Genomic DNA, 25909 nt, shown 5'->3' with positions numbered 1-25909 from the left:
AAAGTGCTGCTTGTTGAAAACAGGGAACTGATGAATGATGATTGATGACAAATTAAGAGACAAAACATTTTATCACACATATTTCATTATATCAACTTATTGGAGGTTAAAAAAAAACAACTTTTTGTAACCAGCTGATTAGCTTTATATATTTATATTTAACATTGGTCCAAATAATTGAATGCTTATATCAGTATATAATATACTGTTCATATCTACAGCTCTGTCAGGAGGATAAAAGAACTCCTGTGTGCAGCAGAGTCAGAACAAACTGCAGAGCAGTACTGATCTGTGAGCAGTGACATCATGGTGCTGAGGATAATTATTCATCTCATTTCAGTGAGGAACATCGCCACCTAGCTCATATCATCATCTCTTCATGTAACTTGAGATGTTTAAGGAGAATAACCTGCGCATTTCTGATGGTTTGGGGATTTTAAAACGCACATTTAGATGATGTGATTTTTTGTTTCAGCGTGTGTTGTTTTCTTTAATCTCTTGTAATATTTCTTTTCCTGTCAGAATCTCAGAATCATCAGTTGTGACATTATTTCTGTTTGTTTTACTTCTTGCAGCTTTATATCTTAAATCTCCTGCAGCGTCATTTTATATGTTTCTGTTGTTTCTGTCGGAATCAAAACAACTGTGAGAAAATCCCTTTAAACCGACCTGACCGTGGGTCTTTGTCACAGTAAAAAGTTGACATATACAGTTAAAACTCCAGGGTTGTGCCTCTGTAGAGCAATGGGCTATCAAGTCTGAGAAAATGTAAACATTATACTTCCTGAAATTACCTTCAAAATAAAAGTGAGTGTGATTAGACTTGGAGACTTTTTCTTGTATTCATCCATCCCCCTTTTTAATTAGTTTTCCTTGTTGTTTAGTTTCATTTCTCTTGATAGGACCGAGGTGAATTATTCACAGATTGCTATAAATTAATTTAAGGGCCACTAAACTGAAATTTGTCAGCGTGATCACAGTTAGAGTGTTTTGATAATGTTTAATGTGTGAGGTTTACCTTATGGGTGTAAACCTAAACCTTGTTTTGTCTCTGACAGACTCAGATTGTTCTTCTCAGTGTCTGACAGCATGATGATAGGATTCCTACAGAGACAGAGCTTTTTATTAAAGAGGAAGATCCTTTCAGTTTAACCACAAACATCTCTATATATCTCTACCAGACTCCATTGACAAAAACAGGGATTTAACCAGGAGCTGCTGGAATACCACTGCCTCCATCTGTCAGTGTGTCTGTGTTACTGTGTGACTTTCAGTAGAAGACATATTCAGATTTTATGTAAGTGAAAGAACTACAACATAAAGTACCTTATGATAACAGATCAAAACACCATTAAAATACATTCTGATTTAGAGTGAAGGTCAGGTGTCGTTTTAGTAATAAAACATTCAAATGTGCACTCCAGTAATTATTCTGCACCCTCAGTAATTACCAGCAACACAACATCTATTTTACTGCTACAAAACGTGTGCAGCGTGTTCACCTACTTTTATTTTGAAGCGTCACCCCGGAGACTTCCGGTAGTGAGGTGGATTTCTCCCGCCGACTTTCCTCCGATGGTCGGAGCAGCAGTCCGCAGCTACTCACCGCCGACCTGCTGTCTCTGTGAGCGACACTATCATCTGAGCAGGATCATGGAATAAACATGGCCCACAACAGAAGCTTTTTCTTTGAAGGTAAGCTGTGACACTCCGCTCCGCTGCTCCCGGCCGCCCAGCAGCCGTTTTACCCGCACACACAGCCCCCGGATTCCTGCTCGCGGAGGCAGATCGTGGCACCGCCGCTGTCTGCACATAATCGGTCCAAAATATGTGTGGATCCGGAGCGAGTGCACCGTTCTGCTAAGTGGCTAACGCTAGCCTCGCTGTTATTGCACAGCTCATCCTCAGCCAGCCGGGGGTAAATTCAGCCCCGCCAGGCCGGTGACAGTGCCACATGTCTGGGTCCAGGGGGGGAGACGGAACAGTGGTGGTCGCTGCGGGGGAGGTCCGGTTCGGTCTGGTCCGGTGGATTTTTAAACAGACTGTGGGCTTGCAAGCCTGAGCTAGCGACGTTAGCTTTAAGGTAGCTGGGTCTGCAATGTGGGAGCTGGATGTAGCGACAGCGGAGACAGGCCTTCCTGTCTCTGCGAGGCTGTTAGCCCCCACACAACGTTTATACAACACAGACAGACACACTAACTATTTAATAACAAACATTAAAACATCCAGTGTTTGTCCTGACACCCAGGCTGCTCCTGAACTCCCCAAACTAGCCTGCTAACACGCTAGCTTCAAATATTAGCTGGCTACTGTTTAATATTAATGATAAAACTAGTAAACAGTTATGTTCCCACTGTTTGGTGCTGTCAGTGTCAGTAGTGATGATGGTTCATCAGTTCACATTTACAATTCAGACCATACATATCTAAATATATTTATATATAAAATGAAAACAGCATTAAAAACACAGTAGTGTCAAGCCAGGCTTTAACAATATACCTGACAGAAAAGTAAAAAAAAAAAACACATCAGGTGTTAAATAAACAATCCAACATCTCCTCACAAATTAGACTTAAATACATGTGTTAAAAATAATTTTAGAAATTGTGAAGTTTTTCAGATTTCAGCCTCTCAGCAGTGAAGATTTGCTGCTTTTCTTTGTCACATACTGTATCTCTGTATCGTTGAAATGTTTGACAGTTTATGTTTCATAGACTAATGGATTCATCAATCAATCAAAAAATAAATAAGCAGAAGATTAATCAATAATAAAAGATAATCAATAGTTGCATCGCTACCTTACTTTGAGAAATAAAATCATTTTTTAGAGCCGAAACGTTGAAATGCTTCTCTGTGTTTTCCTCATTGTCAGCTAATCCCATGAACTTCACTGAGGTATTAATATGTAAGAACTTATTACAGCACCAAATGTGGATTAATCTGCTGCTGAAAATAGCTCTCAACCAAAATCTGTCATTCTCAACTCTGTTTCCTCCTGTTTGTTAAAAACTACAGTGTCCAGCTGGTTTAGGGAACCACTGAATCCAAAGCAAACATTCAATCTACACTGTATGTTTCCATTTGTAATGAAAGAGATTGTAAGTAAGATGAGCTCAGTGCTGAGAGCCACAGACAGAGCAGGGAGGGCAGAGAGTGTTTAGTGTGCTTGTTGGTTTGGGTCTTTTCAGGGGGTTTGTTGACAATAAGGAGAATATGGAAGAATTCCAGCATTGTCCTTTAACAAAAGAAACCAAAGTCAACAATTCTTAAATGCTCTCAATTGTTGTCTGAACACGAGCAGCCAACAGGAATGTGCCTAAATGTAATTGTCTAAAACCGACAAAAATTAGATTTAGATTTTGGGATTAGTGTGAAGTAAACAAGATTATTAATGTGAGCAGACATTCGATGACTTGATGGTCACATTTGAGGTTCAGCATCCAGCCTCCTTTAAGAGGAGCCCTGCCAGGCCACAGTGAGGTATCACTGAGGACTCACTTGTTGTGGTTTCACACAAACGACATGCAGATGGTCACATTTGCCTAATGGTCATCGTGCAGGGCTTTTGCATGCTCACATGTGGGTTTCTAGTTTGTTTTAATTGACAAAACACATGTATTAGGGCCTTTAATGCCTTTATTAGACAGCAACAGTGGGAGGAGGCAGACTTCTCATCCAGGCTCGAACTGGAGGTGTTTCGGTTCTTTGGTCGAATCTTACAAACTAAACCAAGACAACGTCCTGAAAAATGTCAGCGTTAACAGGATAGTAAATTATCTCATGTTGCAGATTTGGCGAAACGAACCCCCTGTGTTAGGAATCATGTGTTCTTGATGGATTAACTGGATGTGTAATAGATAGATGAGTTGCATTTCCTCCGAGGGTTGGGTGCAGGGAGTTCTCACTCGCTTTCAGCCCGTTGGGATAAATCGCGTCTGTGTGGTCGTAGCTGTCGTCAGAGATGCCCTATCATGGATTTGTCCTGCAGGAAATCCTCTGTTATACCCTCCACAGACAAAATAAACGAGTGTACCAAAGCTCAGTAGGAATCTAAACGTCTCCTCACAAACATTATCAGGGCATTTGTTGTGATTTATGAAGCTGGAAAATGGAGCAAAACATGAACTTAGCAGAGTGTGGGACTGACTGTGTGTATTAACAGGACGAGATAAGAACAGGCTCATTTAGGTTTGTGCAGGATTGAACTTGATGACTGAACCAACTGAGGCGGAAGAGCTCTGGCATCATAATCTAGTATATGACTTTAAACTTTTGAAGATTATTGTTCTTGTCATTTAAAAGCCCCCTGAAATGGATAATTCACTAAAAAGGGGGCAGCTTTTCCCCTAAATGTCCTAGGCTCCATCTCCTCAGCGTCTGTTAATCCACCACTGCAGCTGCACAGGGAAGGCAGGAGCATTATGCATGAGGCCAGGAGGAAAATGGGCCTAGAAGCCCAGAATTTGGTTTTGGGGGAAAGAAAAGGACACAGCTTTTAAAGCTGGTACTTCAGCCACACGTATGTATGAAGTAACAAGGAACTGGATGTTGGTTTAAGTAACCTGCTGGGCTGGAAGCCAGATGGATAACATGCATTAGTGTTATTATAGAGGTGAAGTTTGTGAGGTCAGTGGGTTCAGTTTGGAGATTACAGCAGCAGCAGGACAGTGATGTTTTACTGAGGCAGAGTCACAGGACGGTTTGTTTCCCTGCTTTAATGAAGGAAATTGTGTTATTGACAGATGTTTTGATGTTTACACATTTCAGTTGATTCTGGGAGGAAATAGGAAGCCATGGTGTTGTTGTGGCAAAACAGTAACTGACATCCAGCAGAGGAACAACATGGTGGATAATTTTAGTTGTTGGTTGCTGAGCTGGTTTGTTGAAATATCAGCTTTCCTTCTGACTTTAGATTTTACTGCACCTCTCAGTGGCAGAGCTCTGTTGTGAAAAACTTAACTGTCTCTAGAAGCTGAAAAAGTCCAAATAATCTGATTGTTTAACGCCCCCTCTCTACACTCTGAATCAGCCTTCATCTCACACTTTACAGTTTTCCTGTGCTCCTGTGGTTGTAGTGAGGTTTGTTTACACTATCAGGAGGGGGGGGTCCCTCCATATGTCTTCACAATCAGCTGGTGGAAGAAGATGAACTTTATTCTCTCCGTTTGATTGACTTATTAAGACAAACAGTGACATTCTGCTTTATACTTTCCTGGCAGAATGACTGAGGTTATTATTTTTCAGCATTGAACAAAAATATACTGAGATAATATTCAGATTCTTTATTACCCAGCAATTAAGGGCAGTTATTATTCCAATACAGCTGCACATGAATGCACCATCAGGCTTTAATCAACCTTCACTTTGAACTTAATTTCCATGCAGACTCTTGAGAGGAATAAATAAAAGGAAAGATGCAAAAAACTCTTATTGGACTGTAACAAATCTACAAGATTTAGCTCTTCTATAGAGGAAACACTGAAACTGAAAGATTCATACACAAACATAAAAACCTAATACGATTCTCAGCCTTTCAGACAAAACCATAAAACTAGTGAACAAAGTCTAAGTTAACTTTGTAAGGACAGTAAAATACCTTGTTGTTGCAGTTACCCAGCAGCCCTGTGGGTAATAGGTGGAACTTAAAGCTGGTTTGTAGATGTTAACAGGACGCCTGCTTCACACAGGTGAGGTCAGACAGGTATTGATTTATACCTCAGGGTCAGATTTCACCTGACCACAACTATAGACAGGTGTATCATACCTGATCAGGCTTTAACTTTGTGATATTTAGACGAACAGTGAGCTGTGTATGTACAGATATAACTGGAGTTACATGAGCTGATACTTTACCTTGTAAAGGAGACTTCTTCCCTGCAGCTGCTGTGTTGACATTGTTTGACAGAGAGAGGTGATTGTAGAGACACAGAAGCTCTGCAGTAAGGATGACGTTCTTTAGGTGTTTGTTACTGAAAAGGAGAAGATAAGTGAGTGTTTGTTGAACTCTCAGTAATCTCAGAAACTTTACAGGAGGAAACCCAAGCAGCCTGAGCTGACCAATCAAGCCTTTTTATCCTGTATGCTCACATACAGGATAAAAAGGCTTTTAATCTTCACATTTGAGATGTTTGAAACAGAAAATATTTGGTATTTTTGCTTGAGAAATGAATGAATTAATATTGACTAATTACATGAAACTGTGCTGTAGAATGACATGTTGGCATCGAAACGTCAGGATTGAATCATTGTTGTGTATCAAAAATTACTTTTTGGATGATTATTTATTTATTTGCTTCAATCTACATCCTCCACTAACACTCTCAATGAAAGGGTTTTTTTTTTTGCCCCACCACAAACACATGTTATCTGTTTGAACTCCAGGAGTCTTACACAGATCTTTAATGTCGGCTAAAGTTTGAATACTGAGGCTGATTTGAGCGCAGGTGTTTCAGGTGTTGATGATTTTACACATGTACAGTGCTGTTGTACCTACTCTCATGTCACCAGTTCTATTATTTGATGCTCTCATTTTCTTAATTTACAGAGTTAAATTGGCATTATCCACCACACATGCTTTGACCATGAGTGTGAACTGAAAGAATCAGTGAAGTAATTAAGTCTGAAAAAATTGAATATAAAATGTGTCTTTTGATCAAACCTTCCTGCAGTGACATGAGTGTACCTGTGTTCTTTGCAGCATGATGCTTTTACAGTTGAATATTTGCAAAATTAGCAAGGAACCCACAGTTCCTCTTTGCTAATTATTGCAGGTTTTTTCATAACATCTAGTTGAAATGATCAGCCCTGAAATGTGGCTTCGTCCAAATGGTCATTTCAGCTGATGCCTGTGTCTTGGTCTTGTCTCCCTGCACTGATGTGAGTCTGGTTTATTATTCAATTCAAGCCCTGGATAGATCAGAGACCAGGCGAGATGGAGGGTACAAGCACAACTGGAGCTTTTCTCTTTCTGATGACAGTGAAGAGGAAAGGAGACATGAGTAAGCACTTCTCCGGCCCTCGATTTTCAGCACCACCAGCGCTGCACTGCATCACTTCTCCACCACACAGCTCTCCCTCCACATGCAGGAAGAGACCCCAGTGACACCTCTGCTGATGAGCAGGCTATTCCCGTCTCTGATGATATACCCACTGGCCTTTTAGTGCAGCAGTACAGAGCTGTGCACTCACATAAAACACTGTCTGCATGTAAATGCTCTATTCTGTTGTGCAAACTGGAATGTGCCTGGGCTGGACCCACGTGTCGGCTGATAGTGAATATTGATCATCAGGCCTGAAAAGGTTCCATCACATCACACATGCAGAAAGTTAGTTAAACCTGCAGTGAAATATTTCTTTAATCTTCATGTAAAGGAAGAAAGGCTGCAAGTCATCATTCTTTTCTTTATCTGAAATTTAGAAGGATATGAAACACAGAATTTAAGAAGCTGTGAGCAGCATTTTTTCTTAGGAAATATCTTTGATTGTTTATTATTATAAGTTTAGAGATTAAAGGTCCAAAAGAGTTTCCACCCCTGGTTCCAGACCTCTGTATCTTCACCCACATCTCAGATTTGATTCACATAAGGTTGGTGTTGTGTTCACTGTTCACAGAGCTTTACAGGCAGGTCAAGTATATGGATGTCATCTTCCTGTATAGTGAACCAGCTACATAACTACATCCGTGAAAAATGGTGACAGATAAATGGCCACAAGAGTTCTGGCAATAACATTTTGTCTTGTGACTATTTTTTGGACTGCTACTCGCTACTCGCTGTGTTGACATATAACGTTCAGTCTGTAGAGGGTACACTAAATGCATATTAATATATTTTTCAATGTGTAAACGTTTGCTACAGTTTCTCAGAGTGCAACCTAACATCTTTAAATGATTATTTTGTCCGACACAAAAGTCCAGAGCCCAGACATGTCCAGTTTGTACTGATGTAAAACTCAAAATCCTCTTATTGGAGGAGCAGGATCAAGCACATTTTTGACATTTTAGTTTGAACATTGGCTCAAAAGATTAAACAAATATTAAAATAGTTGCTCCTAATTGATCAATTAATCGACTAATCATTTTCAGCTCATTAATTTACCTCACTGACATAAACACACAGACATATTAAACAGTGTAAAACAGGTGAAAATGTGTTAACACAGAGTGAATGTGTGATTCTTATCACACTGTTTTCTCTTCCTGTCAGTGCGAGCGTGGTGAGCATGGAGGAGATGGACAGGCAGCAGCCGACCTCCCCCGAGGAGAAAAAGGTAAACATCTCTCCCTGAACTCCTCTCTCTCCTTTCTCCCTCTCATTTCCTGACTCTCACCCCTGGTATCGGTGACTCCCTGTGGGGCCGTGGAGCTCTCTGATCAGCCTTGCAGACGGGGTCGGCGATGCCAAAGTCTGGCTGGCGCCTGGTACTGCAGAGCGATGGCACCCAAAGGACCCCAGTGCTCCATGAACTAACACTGCTGGGGCGCCACGGGAGTCATTTTCAAGGGCTGCTCCTGCTGCTGCTGCTGTTGTTGTTGTTCTGGGATAAATGTGTGGGTGCAAGGTGTTGGTCTGTGATTGTTCCGCAGTGGCTAACATTTTCACCAGATTTGATTTATGACAGAGGGAAAAAACAGATGAAACTACAGGGAATTCTGATGCTTTTGATGTTTTGCTGAACAGATAACATGATGTCAGTCCTCCACTTTGGTCCAAAGTGAAACGTGTTGACAACTATTGAATGAATTCCAGTGACACTTGGTGCAGACATTTCTGTTCTCCACAGGACGACTTCTGCTAACTTTTTACTGAAGAGCTCAAGTTTTCCCCCTAAAACATCAGTTTGTGACAGTTATACCTCAAAAACGAATGACTTTATTTAGAAATACTCTCAGCTCCACTTCAAGGTTAATGCTACAATAGCATGCTAACATGCTAACAGTGGCATTCCAACGTGTTAATGACCAACTTGCTAAAATGAACACATTGGATGATGAGGTTAACAATCAGGTACGTCATGAATGTGTTAGCATGCTAACAAAATAAGCTTTGACGTTACTAAACGTTATGGTAACATGCTAACTGAGGATGCTAATATGCTTTGGTTTATCGGCCCTTGTTCCCCAATAATAAAAAACAGTCTTGGAGGAAGTAAATTTAACTCCTGCAGCAAACAGACATTAAAATGAGCCTGTCTTCAAATGTTAATGCATATCAACTTAAATAATAGAATAAAAAAAAAAATCAGTAATTGCTGCCTGTGCAAAATATACCGATACTGATTAGTAAAACTCACGCTGTCCATCTGAGTGGACATGTGCTAAACTCTTAATGTGATCTGAACCCAGAAAAGTGGCAGGTAATTGATGCAGGGATTAACCAGCTATACAGTAATCAATAAACACAGACCTCATCGAAGTCTCCTCAGACTATGTCTCCGGTCTCTATGTCTCTAAAAAAGATATTAAAAACTTAAAATTGATTCGTTCCATTTTGGTACCAGTGATCCACTAATGAAGGTCATGCTTTTTTGTTGCCGTGCTCCGTGTCTATATAAAGCCAGCACATTTGAAAGTTCGTCAGAGACAAAAATGGCTAAAACAAGGAACCTAACGCAGGAAACGCCTGAATATACAGATTCTCAGCCAGGAAGGGTACAGCTGCTGCCAGATAGCCAGGAAGTGCAGATGCAGTCCTCCAGCAGTTGGATACACTCTGCAGAAATACAGACGAACCAACAGCTTGGAAGACAAACCAAGATCTGGAGTGTCCAAGGGTTTCTTCAGCAAGAAATGACCACATCCTGATCCGCATGTGCAGGGAAAACCGCCAAATGACATCACAGGAGCTTCAGCAGCAGTGGTCAAACCAAACTGGTGTCCAGTGTTCCACCCACACTGTACGTGGCCGACTTTTAGATCATGGCTTAAGGTCCTACAAGGCTGTCAAGAAGCCCCTGATCAATGAGAACCAGAGGTTAGCCCGGCATTGTTGGGCCCAAGCACACAAGAACTGGACAGCCAGGAACTGGAAGAAGATTCTGTGGTCAGATGAGTCCAGTTTCCAGCTTTATCCTCCTCCTGATAATGTGAGAAAGAGAACCACGAAGTTGTCCAGAACCAACTTAAGTTCAGCCTGGAAAAGCTCGCCGCTGAGCTCAAAACAGAGAAAGAGAACAGCGAAGACACACAGAAACAAGACAAGCTGAGGTCGGAGCTCCTCTTGGAGAAGCAGAAAAACCTGGCTCTTAACTATGAGCTGAGGATCAGCCGAACCAGGTTTGCCGCTGATCTCCAACTGGAGAAACAGGCAATGATAGACCTCACATACGAACTACAGAACATCGAGACGAAGTTCGCAGCTGAGCTTCAGCAAAAGCAAGCGACAATAATGGGTCTTAAAGAAGAACTGAAGACCCTGGACCAAAAGATGAAGGATGAGCAGGACGCTCTCTGCACAGAGATTGAGAACCTGAGAGCTCAGGTACCTGTTCAGCCCTCCACGGAGCTCCAGGTGGAGGAAGGGCAGGAGCAGCCTGAGGAACACGAGAATAACCTACCCCAAGCAGAAGAGACTGAAACAACCCTCAGGAAATCAACCTTCAAGAGATTCCGCCACTTCCTGGGCTTGTGGAAACCACAAAGGTGGAAGAGGCCAGCGGTGCCTGCATCCACCAGCAGTGAATAAGCTGCCTCCCCCTCCCTCACCCACTGTAAGGAAATCGATCTTAATCATGGCAGACGTGAGGCCCGGCCAAGGCAGATGGCCCCACCATGAGCCCGGTTCTGCTCAGGGAATTTTTCCTTGCTGCCGACGCCAAGTTGCATGCTCGTGGTGGACTCTTGGGTCTAATTTGACATTGCAGGAAATGCGCTGGTGTTCCCCAGAGGTTCACCTGTTATTTTCCAGCCAAAAAGTCTGCTATGAAAAAAATAATTCAATTACATCTCCTTCAGGGGTGAAGAGAGGGATCGCAAAAACAACAAAACAAAGAAAAACTAAAAAATAATATAAAAAAATATTTTAAAAAAACCTTCATTTTCTTGCATCTATCTGTTCTTACTTTACACACTTTGCTTCATTTCACTTAATAGATGTAAATGTATATGATTTCTTTTGTTGGAAAAAATAAAACACAAATAAACAATACCACTCTAAACTAGGGTTCCACATTGTACCGGTTTCAAACTCTGAATCGTATTGTCTTTATAATATAAAGACGAAACCACAGATGGAGTGAACTTAGATCTTTATTGTGGGAAAGAAACAACTGAAAGGTCGACTACATGAAGCTAAAGGCCTGTTGATCACATTTACAGGACATGACGAGGGCGAAAATTTAAAAAAAAAAGCTTTGCAATATGTTAAAGGTTTTTTTTTATCTTAGACGATAGACATCTTTGTTTTAAAATTCTAACAAAAAGTGCAGGGAGCTCCCAGGCTCAGCAGCATGTCTTAGAAAGTTAAATGAAAACTTCAACAAATAAATAGCTCCCTAAAGTTTTCTACAGTAAATAAAGTTTTCCAAAATTTCAATATAACTGAAATGTTATTTTATCTTTCACTTATCTTTGTTTTAAGTTCAAACAAAAACAAAAAGTGCAGAAAGCTCCCAAAAGTTTTCCTATCAACTTTCACTGCTGATTGGCTGTTACCTGTGCAGTGGCTCTGTGTGTAACCAATCAGATGGAGCTGTGGGTGGGACAATGCTGGAGACAGACTAGTGACTGCAGACAGAGACTCTTATCCTGTCGGATTAAAAAAAAAAAGTTGAATATCTGTGCTGATAATCGATCTGTCCCTACTTCTGGTGGTTTTGCATGATTGCTAACCATCTAAACATCTCAAGTGCCTGAAACCTTTGTACAGTACTCTGTGTGTGTGTGTGTGTGTAGAATTAAATGAAAGATGAATAAATATTTACTTGGCTCAGACTGGAGCAGTTCTCTCAGAGCAGTTCCAGTCTGGAAATCAACAGCTGCTTTTAAGCTCAGGACAAAAAAACAAAAACAGCTGTCTGCACTTTCCCCATATGTTGTATCAACAGGTAGAAAACAGTAGCTGTAGAATGAAGCTTTTCTTTTTTTATATAGGCACTTTTAATAAGCTGAAGGGGCCGGGTGCCTTCTGAGGTCTGATCTGAGCCTCTGTGTGTCGGAGCTGTTTTGGACCGACAGCACACGAGGCAGACGTGGTCATAATGTTTTGGCTCATCAGCTTTAAGGTTTATCTCCTCCTCCCTCCTTTTTGTTTCATTAACACGTGTGTCGTCTCTCCAGTCTCCCACCCTTCGGCACTTCACCTCCTCTGATCCCTTGAGAACGTATGAAAACCGGTCAAATAATCACATGCGGCCTCTGAACAAGCTGGGATCCAAAAGGCTCAGGTACAGTTTAAACTCTGAAACGTCCAGAACAAGGTTATTTTCAGGTGGTTTGGAAATAAAAACTCTGGTGATTTCAGATGGAAAAAGTGACTGCTTTTCTACTGTTTGTTCACAAAGGCATATTTTTGTGAGAAGAATCATGTTTCACCCCCAGCTGAGCTGCTACTGCCTCCACATAATAGACTTAGAATAAATCTACTCTTTCCATCAGATTCACATCAGATTTACAGGATTTTCTAACATGATCCCAGAAAATTCTGAAATGAGGTTTTACACCTCCTCTAATCTTAGTTTCACTGTCAGGCTTTCACAGAGATACATCATCAATCTAATTTTATTTACTCATCATTGACAACACTTGTAACAGCTGCCATTTAAATACCCTGTTGTTTATTACAGTAAATACAGTGATGCTAATTCTGGATTGAATTCAGGATTTTCTGAAACTATTAAATACTGTTTCCTGCATTTACATATATTTGCATCTACACTACAAAGAGCACTTTCCTTTACTGCCTTAACTTTGACTGATGCTCAGCAGCGGCTGACACAGACTCTACATAGTGACATGCTGTACATTTATTTCATATTGTTGAGTTTGACTTTCCGTTCTCTCCCTCTCCTGCAGTGAGGTCCCCCTCGCAGTAGCAACGTCCTCCCCCATGCCCAACAGAACCAACTACTTCATCATCAGCCCCGCGCCTTCACAAGGAATCGTTTTACAAGGACGACATTTTCACCACGCACAGATGCCCTCTGCAATAAGGAAACCTGTCCAAAGGTAGGAACCCGTCCTGCTGAGAAAAGAAAAGGATTCAGGATTATCATGGTCTCATTTTTACAACTACATATATGGGTGACTTCAACAACTTCAACATGATCTGCTCACTTTCATTCACCAGTGTTTAACATACATGAAGTGGCATGGTATAAATATTCAGTTGCGTAGACTATGGTGCAGGCTCTGAACATAAACTGGCCTTTAGTCGTGTTGTTTTTATTGTGTTGGAAATTATTGAAGGTGTAAAACAAGTGGAAGCTGCCTGGCTGTGTTTTCCTGAATCCGATTGTAGGAGATTTTCTTAGATTTAGATGAAAGTGATTTAAATCCTAAGACGAACCCTGGTTCATTACTTTGCTCCTCTGGACAGACGAGTCTGCTGCTGAGGTTTGGTGTAAACTTAATTGAACTTCAGGCTGTGAAAAATGAATTACGACACATGAGTTGATGAGTTAGTGAGATGTTTCCCTCTTTGATTTTTATCTTCAAGCAGCCTTGATTTGAAGGAAAGGTAAGACTTTGATCCAGCTGCCTCACACACCGAGGATCTGTTAACGGCCTGGATCTCATTTCACGCCTCTTTTCATGTCCTCAGAACATTTTCATTTGCTTCAGGTTTTGTTTGTGCGTCAGCAGAATCTCTGTTGTTACACTGTGGTTCTTTGTCAGTGTTTGATTTCCATTTCCTGTGTTGCCTTTTGTGTAAGATCAGCTCAGGCATGACTGTGACCAAACACAACCTCCTACAGTATATGAGTAGAGTGTCAGTAGAACCGGGTGCTTAACTTCTATTACAGATACTTAACCTTTATAGAGTTCGCAGTGTGTTTCTGTCTGTGTAGATGTAGAGTCACATCCTTCAGATTTTTAAAGCCTCGGCCCAAACCTGACGTTTTTCAGGCTAATTAAAAATGTTATTTAAATCGATATTGTCAGACTGTGAGTGGGTTGAAAAGGGAAACACAGCTTAACTGGGGAACAGGAGGAATTAATAAAGGCCTGAGGCAAATATGGTCGACACTTTGTTCCAGTATTTTACAGGTTGTTGATGTTCTAGCTTTAAGATAAAGTTAGTTTAATTAAAATGGATGTCCACTTGTCCTCGGTTACCTGAATTCTTTTAAAGAGATATTCATCCTGTGCCAAAGGTTTATGGGAATTTAACAAAAGAGCATTCAACTTCTTCTCCAAATAAAACATTTTCATTATGTCTTTGAGAAACAACTAATGGACAAACCCAGATATTTTTTTTATTTTTTTTTTGTTACCTCTGTTACCTTTTGTCCCTGAGAGCTCTGAGGTATAAATTCAATTTTACCGTCACAAGATATTGTATCATGTTCTTACAACAGACCAGAACAAATAGATCTTCCAAAGCCAGTTTTTCAGCATCAGTGTCAGATCTCTCCACAGCAACAGAACAACACTTAAAAACCTGCAGGTCTACACGCTCAGTTACAGGAACTGAACTGCTCCATAACTGCTTCATCATTATTACTCTTGATTGTTCGAGGTTAAAGATTCATTCAAAGGCGTATTAAAGTTGCACATTACAATGAAAATCTGTTTTTCCTCTTTCACAATCCAGAAAAAAATGTTTAAAAAGACCACTTCTAACATTTAAATATGACTAAAACAGTCTGACTCCGGACTTTTTCAGGCAGGCCTTGAACTCATCACTCTACTCTGGCTGATAATTATCAGGCCTCAGCTCTACTTTTTCATGCTGTGTTGAAATACCAGTAGTTCAGTGCAGGTTATTTCTGTCACCTTGCATCCACCCAGTGATCTCTGGCCCAGATATGTTTGTTTACATCACAGACCCTGTTCGCAGCATCTCACAACAACAGCCGACTGTGACACGCGAGTTTGTCTACGAGTACTGATGACTTAAAATCAACTAATCGATCATAAATATCATCGTCGTACTGAGAGGACCCCAGCCAGTTGTGACTGTGTTTGTTGTGTGTGTTTTTTCCCGGTGTTCAGACCTTCAGAGTTTCCAAACACCCTAAAATCCTTGAAAGTTTGATTTGGAAAAAGATGCAGTTTGATCTGAATCAGACGTCACAGAGATGTTGTTGTTTTTTACCTTAAATCTGAACTAGAAATCATTTAAAAGGCCACTTAGTGTATAGCAATATATACATCTATATATACATCATATATACATGATTTGAAACCTTGAAAGTCATTGAAGAGTTCTAGCATCACCTGGCTGCCAGTGTGGCACAAACGTGGTTCCTCTCTCTGCTGGATGTGTGTGTGCAACATGTTTCCTCCACTGAACACGTTGTATGTTTCTCCTCCTGCAGAAATGATTTCTCCACCACACAGCAGGCTGTAGAAGTGGACAGCATCGTCCTCACCTGTCCAGAGATCCCAGGTACTCTCCACCCATCACACCCAACACATCACACACTCTGTTTGTGAGGAGCAGGAGATGGTAGTGATTACAGGAGGACGGCTGCTGTTGAAATTTGATAGGTACACTGTGTTCCTCCTGCTGGGAGGAGAGGACTGGATCGTGTGTGTGTGTGTGTGTGTGTGTGTGTGTGTGAGCAGGTTGTGTATGTAGTGATGAGGGTGACAGCCAGCAGTGTCTGCAGAGCTGCAGATCTGGGCCCAGCCTCCTCCCTGCTCCTGCCAGAGGAGGAGGAGGAGGAGGAGGAGGAGGAGGAGGAGGAGATCTCAGGCCTCCCACTTTAATCCTCAAAGCTCCTGGCTGAAGGAGCAGAGCTTATGAAATGCTCGCCCGGCCGGCTAATAAAGTCTCTGTAACCAAAACAACTCCCCAAGTATGAGAGCGAACAAAAAATAAAAAGAGAAGGAGAAATAAAGGTGACCTCGGAGCGAGACTGTTCCCACAGCAGTTTCTGTCATCAGCCTTTTCACTTGAAGCCTTTTTTATTCATTACTCTGCTATTTCTGTCTGTTTCATGGTCACAACCAAGAGCAACACGAGGAATGTTTTCCAGGAGAAACTGTCCGATAGTGTGAAACCTTGTCTTCATATTTAAGGATCAGTACACCCTGGACTCTGAAAACCTTCTGTTAGCTGTGATAGCCAAGCAGTCTGATCCCTACATGCTGTTTAGATCAACTGCATGAAAACAACCAAAGATAAATAACTATCAGTGATTGTTGGTTTAACCTTTCAGAGGAGGAGTCCCTGAACATCAAACGTCGCGTCCAGCAGAAGAGGAAACCGTTGGAGGGCTGCTGTAGTTTTCCTTCGCAGGTCAAAGCAACAGAGGTAAGACAAACCCTGAGGTTAGGACTTCATTACCCAGAAATCATGAAGTGTCAAAAGACTGCTCCAACTTCCTCCTGAGGGAGTTCTCGTCTGCTGCCGGGGAGATTTTTGTGTTTAGATTTGCTCCAGCTCGACGCTGTCTGGCTGCCAAGACAATAGTTTGTCATCGCAGCCACCCAACACCACAGTTAGTTTTGGAAGCGAACCTGCAGCTTCTTACTTTGTGGAAAATTTGAACAGATTTTCAGAGTCGAAACAAGAAAGAAAGAAAAACAACAACACAATCAACATGACATGAATTCACAATTTCAAATTAGAATAAAGGCGAGTTTTGAATAATCCTAAAGATGATGCAGGTTTTATGTGCACCAGCAAATTATTCCAATAAAAGGAAAGAGCTGTAATAAATCCACAGGGATACAGCTGTAGAAATGCTGGCTTCAAATACAGTACGAGTCAGTTAAACTTTCTAAGAGCCTGAGAAACAGAGATTTCAGAATAAGTTTATAATCTACTGCACATAACAATCAAAGGTCAAGGATGGGACCCTGACCTCAGAGGGATTATGATTATAAACATCAGGACTGAGACGTCATCCACTGAGAGATGACTGAGCTGCCTCCGGTCTCCATGTTCCTCTCTCTGGCTGCAGACTTGTTTCCATGCTGTTTTTGTACGAGTGCTCTGCCTGTCTATCATCCTCTCTCATCACATCCTCTCCAGCACACCTCCGACACTGCAGCTGCTGCTACAGACACACACACAGCCCACTGTGCTGTGTATCAGAGCTTTTTAATCCAGGGCCTGTTGTACTGTAGTGCTTCATATTCAGCTGTTCTCTGGGACAGAACGTGCTGTGATCAGCCACTGACCTTTAGAAGCAGAGACAGTGTGAATGAAAAGCACTGTTACAGAAAAGGGGTCGTTACTGCCGCTTCTTCCACAGATAAATGAACGTAGATGAGACGATCAAATAGAAAGAGAAAGAAAACAGAACAAGAAGAGGGTGAATATTGGTTTGTTCTCTGCTGCTAAAACCCCACGTTTTTCTTTACCAGCCTCTCCGGCCGACCATCTATGAGTCCGTGTGCGCGAAGTGCAACAAGCCGAGCGAGGACAGCAGCAAGTGTCAGAACTGTGGGAACAGCCCGGCGCTGCTGGCCTGTCAGCAGGCCACGCTGTCGTCCCCGACCCCGCGACCCCCCATCAGATCCCAACCCCCTGCCGGACCGACCAGCCTGCAGCAGAACTTCTACAAACCGGCCACGACCATGAGGGCGCCCCGCGGGGAGACGACCCTGCCGATACGGATCACCAGAGGAACCCTGCTGCCTCAGAGCAACGGCAGGACCCCGCTGTTAGCCGGGACGTCGAGCTACTGCGGAGCCAGGAACCCCCCCAAAGGGAAGAGGACGACGGCGGCCCAGCAGCACGAGCTCAACGACCCCAGTAAGTCAAGAAGGAGAAAGCTGATTTGATATCGATGTTGATTTGTCTGTTAACCTCAACAACAACCAGTTAAATCAGCACTGAACTGTCAGTTTTTAATGTGTGAATATACCAGAGAGAGATGGTGACAGATCTGCAGCAGCGTTCGTGCAGATCTGAAGTGGGTGTTTGTCTGGTCTTTGGCTCCTGGCACCAGTTTTTGAGGACCGGTGGAGATGAACTGGATTTTGGTTCAGGATGTTCTGGACTGTTAAACGCTGTCATCATGTTTTCAGCTGTTCGACTCTGATGGCTTCAGTCCGGCATCAAGAGCCAGACCGAAGGGTGTGAACGTTTTTCTTTTAAGAGGCTGAAAATATCGTTAAACTTGTTGTTTTTCATGATTTAAAAATGTCCTGTAATGGTTCAGAAACTTTCCCACAGCAGAACCACACATCTGAAATACAGTAGTTGACTAAGTTCCTGTATCATTTAAGTCCAATGTCTCCTCAGTTTCCAGTCTAAAGCGCAGAGGGTGGAGCAGTGTGAGCTCCTGTGTTCAGATAAATGATTCAAACGTCACAGTCAGAGCAGAGACTGAGCTGTGAGGCTGTTTGGACAACCTGCCGTCTCCTGATCAGACACTCTGCCTGTCTGAAGGCTTTTTATTTGCCATTTTTAAGGACTAATAGCAGGTGTAATTACTCCTAAGTAAAGTGGGTAAGTAAGAAATAACTGAACTAAATCAGAGCTCCCTGATCGAGGTAAAAACTAAAGGCCGAGACTTCAGTCGTAGTGCAAACCTCTGCTAAGTTCCCTCATGTTCCCTCTTCAGTCGTCCTGTCCAGCGACGACGAGGAGGAGGCCGACAACGCCAGCACAGGAAGCGTCAACAGACTGGACAGCGTTTCGCCTCGACCCGCGGACTCGGCGCACTCCTCACCGGCGCCCTCCGGAGGCAGAGTGGAGGCGGCGGTGAAGAGCGCCGGAGAGCAGGAGGAGATCAATACTGAGTTCTTCGAAGACGTCAACATGAAGATCACGATACCGCGGAGAGCTCGGATGAAAGATCAGGTGGGAGTCGGTTAACTCTCCTCCACACAGACGCCCCCTTTATGTGTTTTCTTCTAATCAAAGCTAAGAAATGAATTATGTGATGCTTGATGTAGTTTTAGTGTCTGAGCTCCCTGGTAATGGAAACTCTGACTCATTCATCCATCACCACTGAGCCACAAAAGAGGAGAGTCATTTTCTGCGTTTCCCTGTGAATAAACTGGATTTTATTGATTTTCTTTATCGTGTAGTTTGGAAATCAGCCTCCTGAGCAGTTTTCACCGAGGACAAAGAAACCCAAATTCATGTCCAACAAGTGTGACAGCATCATACTGGAGTGTCGGAGCGTAAGAGTAGGAACTCTACGCAGGATGGTGACGAAACCTGTGGTCGTGAGTACTTTATTACTTTTATTCTGAAATGCAGCTTTTGTCTCAGCACCGACTCCTGCTCTGATTCCTGGATCACTTTTAAGACTTCCATGATTTTCTGTGTCAGAGTATGGAAAATATCCAGTGCTGTGCACCATACATTCTCAAACATATTTCTCTGCTCAGATTAATACTGGGAAAGTGGTAAAGTCAGCGTAATATATTTATTTACCACTGCACTCACTGTTTTTAGCAGAAGCCTTGCAGGGAAGGGAGAGGATTATGTTCTCTGAACTGCCAGACGGCTTTTAATGTGAAACTGTTTTTATTATCAGCAAAGAGCTCATTAACCTGATAAACAGGACTGTTCCTAATGTTAAGTGATCAAATCTAAAATGTATGATTCAGAAATGTTGAAGCTACAGGCTCGTTTCTGATAATGATGTTAAAGCTCTGAATTTATCTTAAACTGAGGTGAATAAAAACCTCATCCAGTGTTTGCTGAGGATTTGCTGTAGAGATACATTAAAGAGAATATCAACCAAAATCTTTAAATCCTGAAAATAAATTTATGAGACTTTGAAAGGAAAAGGGGGAATGGAGCTAAAAAATAAATAAGTGCTTGTTTTGTTCTTTTCTCTTTTCAGTTTTCCATCGACCACATCCAGCTGGAAACTGAAGGTATGAACCAGCAGTAATGAATTCAGTAAATAAAACACTGTGCTGAGCTGCTGGATCAGACATCAGTGGACTGTGATGGCACCGCAGTCACTGCCGCTGTCTGCTGTTTCAGAAAACACAAAGCTGTGCAGTTTTCTGTTGGTGCTGGTCAGCAGAGATTAGTCATGTACACATTTGTGGTAGAAAACACTGAAATACCAGCTAGAAATATAAACACATGACTCCTAAACATGTCATTTAAACCTAATTGATTCATATGGAGGGTTTTTGTGGTCTTTTTGTTTACATTTAATCATTACTGGAAGAAAAATCAAATATTTGGGGTTACATACCATTTCTAAACATGCTTGGTCTTCAGTAGGGCATGAAAACATCCTTCTGCATGACTGCATTCATCTGCAGAGACACAATAAAACTTCATTAATCTGTTGTTAGTCAGAGAATCCTCAGATGATCACTTCAATGCATCCTACTGTGAACATACAGACACTTTATGTGGTGGAATCAAATTATAGTAGTGTCTGTGTTCGAGTTTTATTTTGCTTTTACATCATATTTTTATGTTTTTGTAATTTGTTCAGGAAAAATAGTTCAAAACAAAACATGTAGTAAGTTTACAACAGCTTCTACAATGTAAACTAATGATGCATTTGTCCAAAGTCCGTCCACTAAAGTTCTTGTTTTGTCTCTGACAGACTCAGATTGTTCTTCTCAGAGTCTGACAGCATGATGATAGGATTCCTACAGAGACAGAGCTTTTTATTAAAGAGGAAGATCCTTTTAGTTTAACCACAAACATCTCTATATATCTCTACCAGACTCCATTGATAAAAACAGGGATTTAACCAGGAGCTGCTGGAATACCACTGCCTCCATCTGTCAGTGTGACTGTGTTACTGTGTGGTACTTTTGCTCATGTAAAGTATCTGATTACTTCTTCCACTGTCACAGTAACACAAACACTCTAACAGATGGAGGCAGTGGTATTCCAGCAGCTCCTGGTTAAATTCCTGTTTTTCTCTATGGAGTTTGGTAGTGATATATAGTGATGTTTCTAAAAGGATCTTCCTCTTTAATAAAAAGATTTTTGTCTTTATCAATCCATCCCAAACACATGGGAACATAAGGCCCAGGTTTCGGTATCTGAGCCACCAGCATCCTCAGTATGTTTTAAAATGTGACTGACCTCAGACCTGTTGTGTGTTTGTCGTCAGGTCCTGAGTGCAACAGCGTAGAGAAGGTTTGTCTTCGTGCGTCGGAGCTGATCAGCTGTGAGTGGTGCAGCGTCCGGAAGCTTCCCGTCTTGTTCTTCCAGACGACTCCAACCGAGTGCACCCGCCTGCGCGCACAGCTCAACATGTCCAAGGAGAAGGGAGGGCAGTGGTACGACTGCACCGGGGACCGTGAGTAACACATTAAAAAAAAAAAAAACTATCTCGAGGATAATCAAAGCAAACAAAGTAAAAGCTTAACAAGCGATCTGCGCCTCCTCGTCTGTGTCGCCAGAGTCAGATGAGAAGTACATCGTCCTGATCTTCGAGAACGGCCTGGCAATGAAGGAGCAGATGATCCTGGAGGACATCCTGGGTGAGATCGGCAGGACCAACAGCCTCAGCAACTTCCCCGCCAAGCTGCCGTTCGAAGAGGCCAACATCCGCCTGGTCAACTACAACAAGGCGACGAAGCAGAAGGAGGAGAAGGTGGGTGTGAAAACCACGGAGACATCTTCTCATAATGATAGAAAACAGAGAAAAGCAGCAAACTGGTCGGAGCAACCTCAGCGCCTGAGGAGACAAGATTTAGGGAGAGAAAACCCTCATACCATAGTTACAGGAAGTTTGTTATGGAGATTGAGGCTTAATTTTTATTTGAATTTCACTCATTAAAGTTGTTTGAAATGTAACTGTATTTATGTGGAAAAGTGCAGCTGAGTGTTTTTCTAGCCTCCTGTCTCATTTAACCAACCCAGCAGTCCTGTGGGGTTTCATTAGGAACACACCTGTCTCTCTCTGCAGGTGAAGCCAATACAAACTCCTCCCAAAATCACCCAGGTGTCCCCGGTCAGCAAGGTCACTCAGGTCACGCAGGTCGCCCCGGTGACGGCCGCCACGATGCCCGTACGTACACGGATGGCCACCCGCCAGCAGACCAGCACCTACTTTGAAGATGAAGACGAGGACATGACCGACCTCCAGCCCACCTTCTCCGGACCAATCATCAAGTGAGTGACTCTGCTGTGTCGTCTGAAACACTGAGTGGGTGTTTATTGACCTAAGAAGTAGAAGAGGTTCTCTAACTGTAGATCTGAAACTTCCTGAAGCTGCTTTGAACGCATCAGTTGAATGAAATGATTAAAATACGCTGGTGCTTCCTGTTAGTTAATCCTCCATGTTTGTTTTCCAGATTAATGGTGTATCCTCCTCCTCCAGCCAAATGTGGCATATCAGTTACTAATGAAGACCTCCACTGCCTTAATGATGGAGAATTCCTTAACGACGTTATCATAGACTTTTATTTAAAGTAAGTGTTCTGGTCGTTTGTCGCTGATTTCTTCACATCACTCAATAAAAGAGAAACGAGCTTCCACACGATGAGATGAAAACATCCTTCTGTTGTTTTTCAGATATTTAGTTTTAGAGAAATTGAAAAAAGAAGATGCACAAAGAATCCACGTGTTCAGCTCCTTCTTTTACAAGAGGCTGAACCAGAGAGAGCGGAGGAACGCTCCAGACACGACGAACCTGCCGTGAGTACCCAGCAGCATCAACAGACGATGTCTTTAAAGTCACAGTCTCTGCTCAGTGCATCGCTGTGTTTGTTTCCCAGAATCCAGAAAAGGAAGCACAACAGGGTAAAGACGTGGACTCGACACGTGGATCTGTTCCAGAAGGACTTCATTTTTGTTCCCATCAACGAGTCGTGAGTCTTCAGTTTGACAAACATGTTGTTAGATTTCTGTTGGAAAGCTGTGATTGAATTGAACCAGAGGAAGTCAGGCACTGAATATCCTCTAACTTCAGCCCTGTAACTGGATGAAACTCTTGTCTTGGCAGAGCTCACTGGTACCTGGCGGTCATCTGCTTCCCGGGCCTCGAGGGTCCGGTGTACGAGCAGAACCCGCTGTACCGCGGCTCGATTCCGGCCTCCGCCTCGGCTGCTGCGGATCCAACATCAGAGGAGAACATCCCGGACCACTGTCGTCCTCTGTCCCCGGACAGAGACGGCCTGGACAGCTCCTCGGACCAGCCGTCCCCCGGCGCCCCTGAGGGCTCTGGAGACAGTCAGCCCGACGCTGACCCCGCCAAGGAGAACTCTGCCTTCACAGATGGGGTACAGGAGTCTTCCTGTACTCCCACAAAGTCCGGCAACAGCCAGGCCAATGGTGAACAACAGTACACAAGTGAGTCACCGTCTGACATTTGGTGACGTGTACGCAGGGCTTCTCAGTTTAGAGCTGGATGTGGATTCTGAATACTGACAGAGATGTGTCCAGAGCAAAGCACATCAACCAGTCAAATACGACAAAGAAAAGCATCAAATCTTAACCTGCACATATTTACAGGTCTTCATGTGTTAACGTGAGTTTCTGTGCTGCAGTTGTTTGGGTGAAGCAGGTTTTTCAGATTTTACAGTCATCGACAGAAAATCTGAATTTCTGCCTCGGTCTTTTTCCTCACACTGCTCATCTGAGGAGAGTCACTTTCACAGCCTCAGCTCAGAAACAGTCTGGTGTTGGTCTTTAATCCAGATCCAAGAAGAATTATGTCTGAAAAAATGTGGCGTTTAATCCCCTGAGACTCTGATAAACATAGAACAGCAAAGAACACATTCATAGTTTTTTCTGTGTGGAAGATTAATGTTGTTTTTTGTTTGTGAATTTCAGGCGAGTTGCACAGAATCAGTGTTTGTTACAGTTCAAGAAAAGGAGAGGACGACACCTACACCTTCTCTGATGACCAAAGCTCCTGTCAGGTACTCGACCTGTCTGTCTCTGAATCTGTCCGTTCAGTCAGAGCGAACTCATCAGTTAGAAACTGAGCATGATTTGAATCCTGTGTGTTCAGGACGAGTGCAGCGAGGACGGGACTCTGGCTGACGACACACTCGGCTCCGACGCCTCGGTCTTGGCCTCCAAACACAACCTGTGCCGACAGTGAGTGGATGCACTTCTGGCTTTTCACCAACAGGAGGCAGCGCTGCTCTGTTTATGTTGATTTGTTGCAGTTGGTTGGAGTTTGTCGGCATGAGAGTGTCTTCTCACCTCTGTTTACATCAGATTTGACATTTATTTATCTTTTTCATGATGCACAGATACATATTTTCTAGTTATTTCACTAAAGGAATGTTTTTCTGCTCAGTCCATCGATTTGTTTTTAGATTTTCCCTTTAAACTCTTTGTAAAAGGCTGACTCAGGCCATCCTCTGCAGCTCCACTTTGTATCTGAATCAACTTGTAAACGTTCACTCCTCTGTCTCTGTTCAGGCCTTGTATTTTAATCATGGACTCCCTGCGTGGTCCGGCCAGGTCGACTGTGGTGAAGACTCTGAGAGAGTGAGTTCCTGCTGCTGCACCTGCACTGACCTGCAGAGGAACATGTGTAAATTAGTGTTTGCTGTGGAGAACATGAAGGGAAATTGATAGTTTTGTGCCTGAAGCATGACCTACTTTTTTTAGACGATTAAAGTTAAACTCTTGGAGGGGAGTGTTAGAAGTTTTCTCCTCCTTAAACCAACAGTGCTGAAGTGTGTGTTTGTTTTAGGTACCTGGAGGTGGAGTGGGAGGTGCGTAAAGGGACTCAGCGGAGTTTCGGGAAGGACGTGATGAGGGGCTCCAGCCCACGTGTGCCTCAGCAGGATAACTTCAGCGACTGTGGAGTTTACGTCCTGCAGTATGTGGAGAGCTTCTTCGAGGTGAGAGAAGGAACTTTTTAAGGTCATTTTATTCGTGTTGAGTGAGTTTATGTTTTATGGGCTGAAATTTGCAGCTGCAACTAAAAAGTTGTGATTTAATTCATTTTATTTTCTTCTTCCTTTGTTATTCTCTTAGTTCAGTGGTTTGCAAACTTTCAGTCACAGTGTTGAAATGTCGTCATTTCCAGGTGAATAAACTGAGTTAAGCTTTTGTTGATCACCAGCACTGTTGGGAAGAGTAATGATAAATGTGTAAAGATGAACTTCATTCAGTCTTCTCAGAGTATTTGTGGTGTGTGTGAGACTACAACAGTTGAAGAGGTTTTGGAAACAGTGGAGCTCTGTGTCAGGCTGCCATACACACAGTGCTCGTGGTTTTAGTATTTTCATGGCCGTAAGAAAAGTAAAGAAAAGTTTTCATTTGAATCTTTTGAAGTTTCATATCATCCAAGTTACAAAATGAAATAATCGTTTTCTTTTATCTTTTCACACAGAATCCGATTCCCAGTTTTCATCTGCCGGTGAACCTGTCGGATTGGTTTCCTCAGCAGCGGATGAAGACGAAGCGTGAGGAGATCAAGGAGCTGATCCTGAAGATTCAGGCTCAGCAAGAACTGGACAAGGAGGAGTCCGAGCAGGTCGAGGCTCCGCCCGGCTCTCCTGAGGAGCCCGAGATCGAAGAGACTTCTGGGTCGAAGGGCCGGCCGCCAAGCCTACCCATCAGCCCCTGAAACTACCCCACCCTCCTCCTCCTCCTCCTCCCACTCACCCCGGGGTGAGGTGAGGTGAGGTGGGGGATGAACCTGATTGTACGCTGCTGGTTTCACTTCGACGTGTCTGAAACGATCCTTAACTCCCTCCATTAACCACAGACATCAAACACACCTTTAAATTTGTACTGAATAAAACATGAACTGTAAATATGCTGGAGTTTTCCCGCTGCCTTTGTAATTTACTGTTTTATGACTCATTCATGAAAAGTGGCCCATTAAGTTATGTTTTCATAGATGTTCTTCTTTCCTGGAGAATCTGTGCAGAAGATACTGT

At 42.7% G+C, this 25909-nt stretch overlaps 1 protein-coding gene across 2 annotated transcripts; it reads left to right on the top strand.

Annotated features, from left to right (window-relative positions):
* Nucleotides 1-1535: 1535 nt before the first annotated feature.
* Nucleotides 1536-25787, top strand: senp6a (SUMO specific peptidase 6a). Of its 2 annotated transcripts, XM_018674658.2 has the most exons (23): nt 1536-1695; nt 6905-6998; nt 8205-8268; nt 12275-12381; nt 13010-13162; nt 15478-15548; nt 16324-16418; nt 17477-17867; nt 18682-18920; nt 19151-19291; nt 19918-19951; nt 21166-21354; nt 21458-21651; nt 21967-22172; nt 22355-22471; nt 22575-22697; nt 22778-22870; nt 23005-23351; nt 23835-23923; nt 24016-24104; nt 24435-24503; nt 24712-24862; nt 25357-25787. In XM_018674658.2, exons 1-23 carry the CDS (start codon nt 1665-1667, stop codon nt 25591-25593), a joined length of 3324 nt encoding a protein of 1107 aa, XP_018530174.1. In that variant the 5' UTR covers nt 1536-1664; the 3' UTR covers nt 25594-25787. The 2 variants fall into 2 exon arrangements, with proteins under 2 accessions (XP_018530174.1, XP_050927607.1); XM_051071650.1 differs by lacking the exon at nt 6905-6998 and having other exon boundaries at nt 1545-1695.
* The last annotated feature ends 122 nt before the right edge of the window (nt 25788-25909 follow it).

This window comes from Lates calcarifer, linkage group LG7_1, assembly GCF_001640805.2.
Source record: "Lates calcarifer isolate ASB-BC8 linkage group LG7_1, TLL_Latcal_v3, whole genome shotgun sequence".
In the NCBI taxonomy this organism is placed as follows: Eukaryota; Metazoa; Chordata; class Actinopteri; family Centropomidae; genus Lates; species Lates calcarifer.
This window is presented reverse-complemented; position numbering and strand designations above follow the sequence as displayed.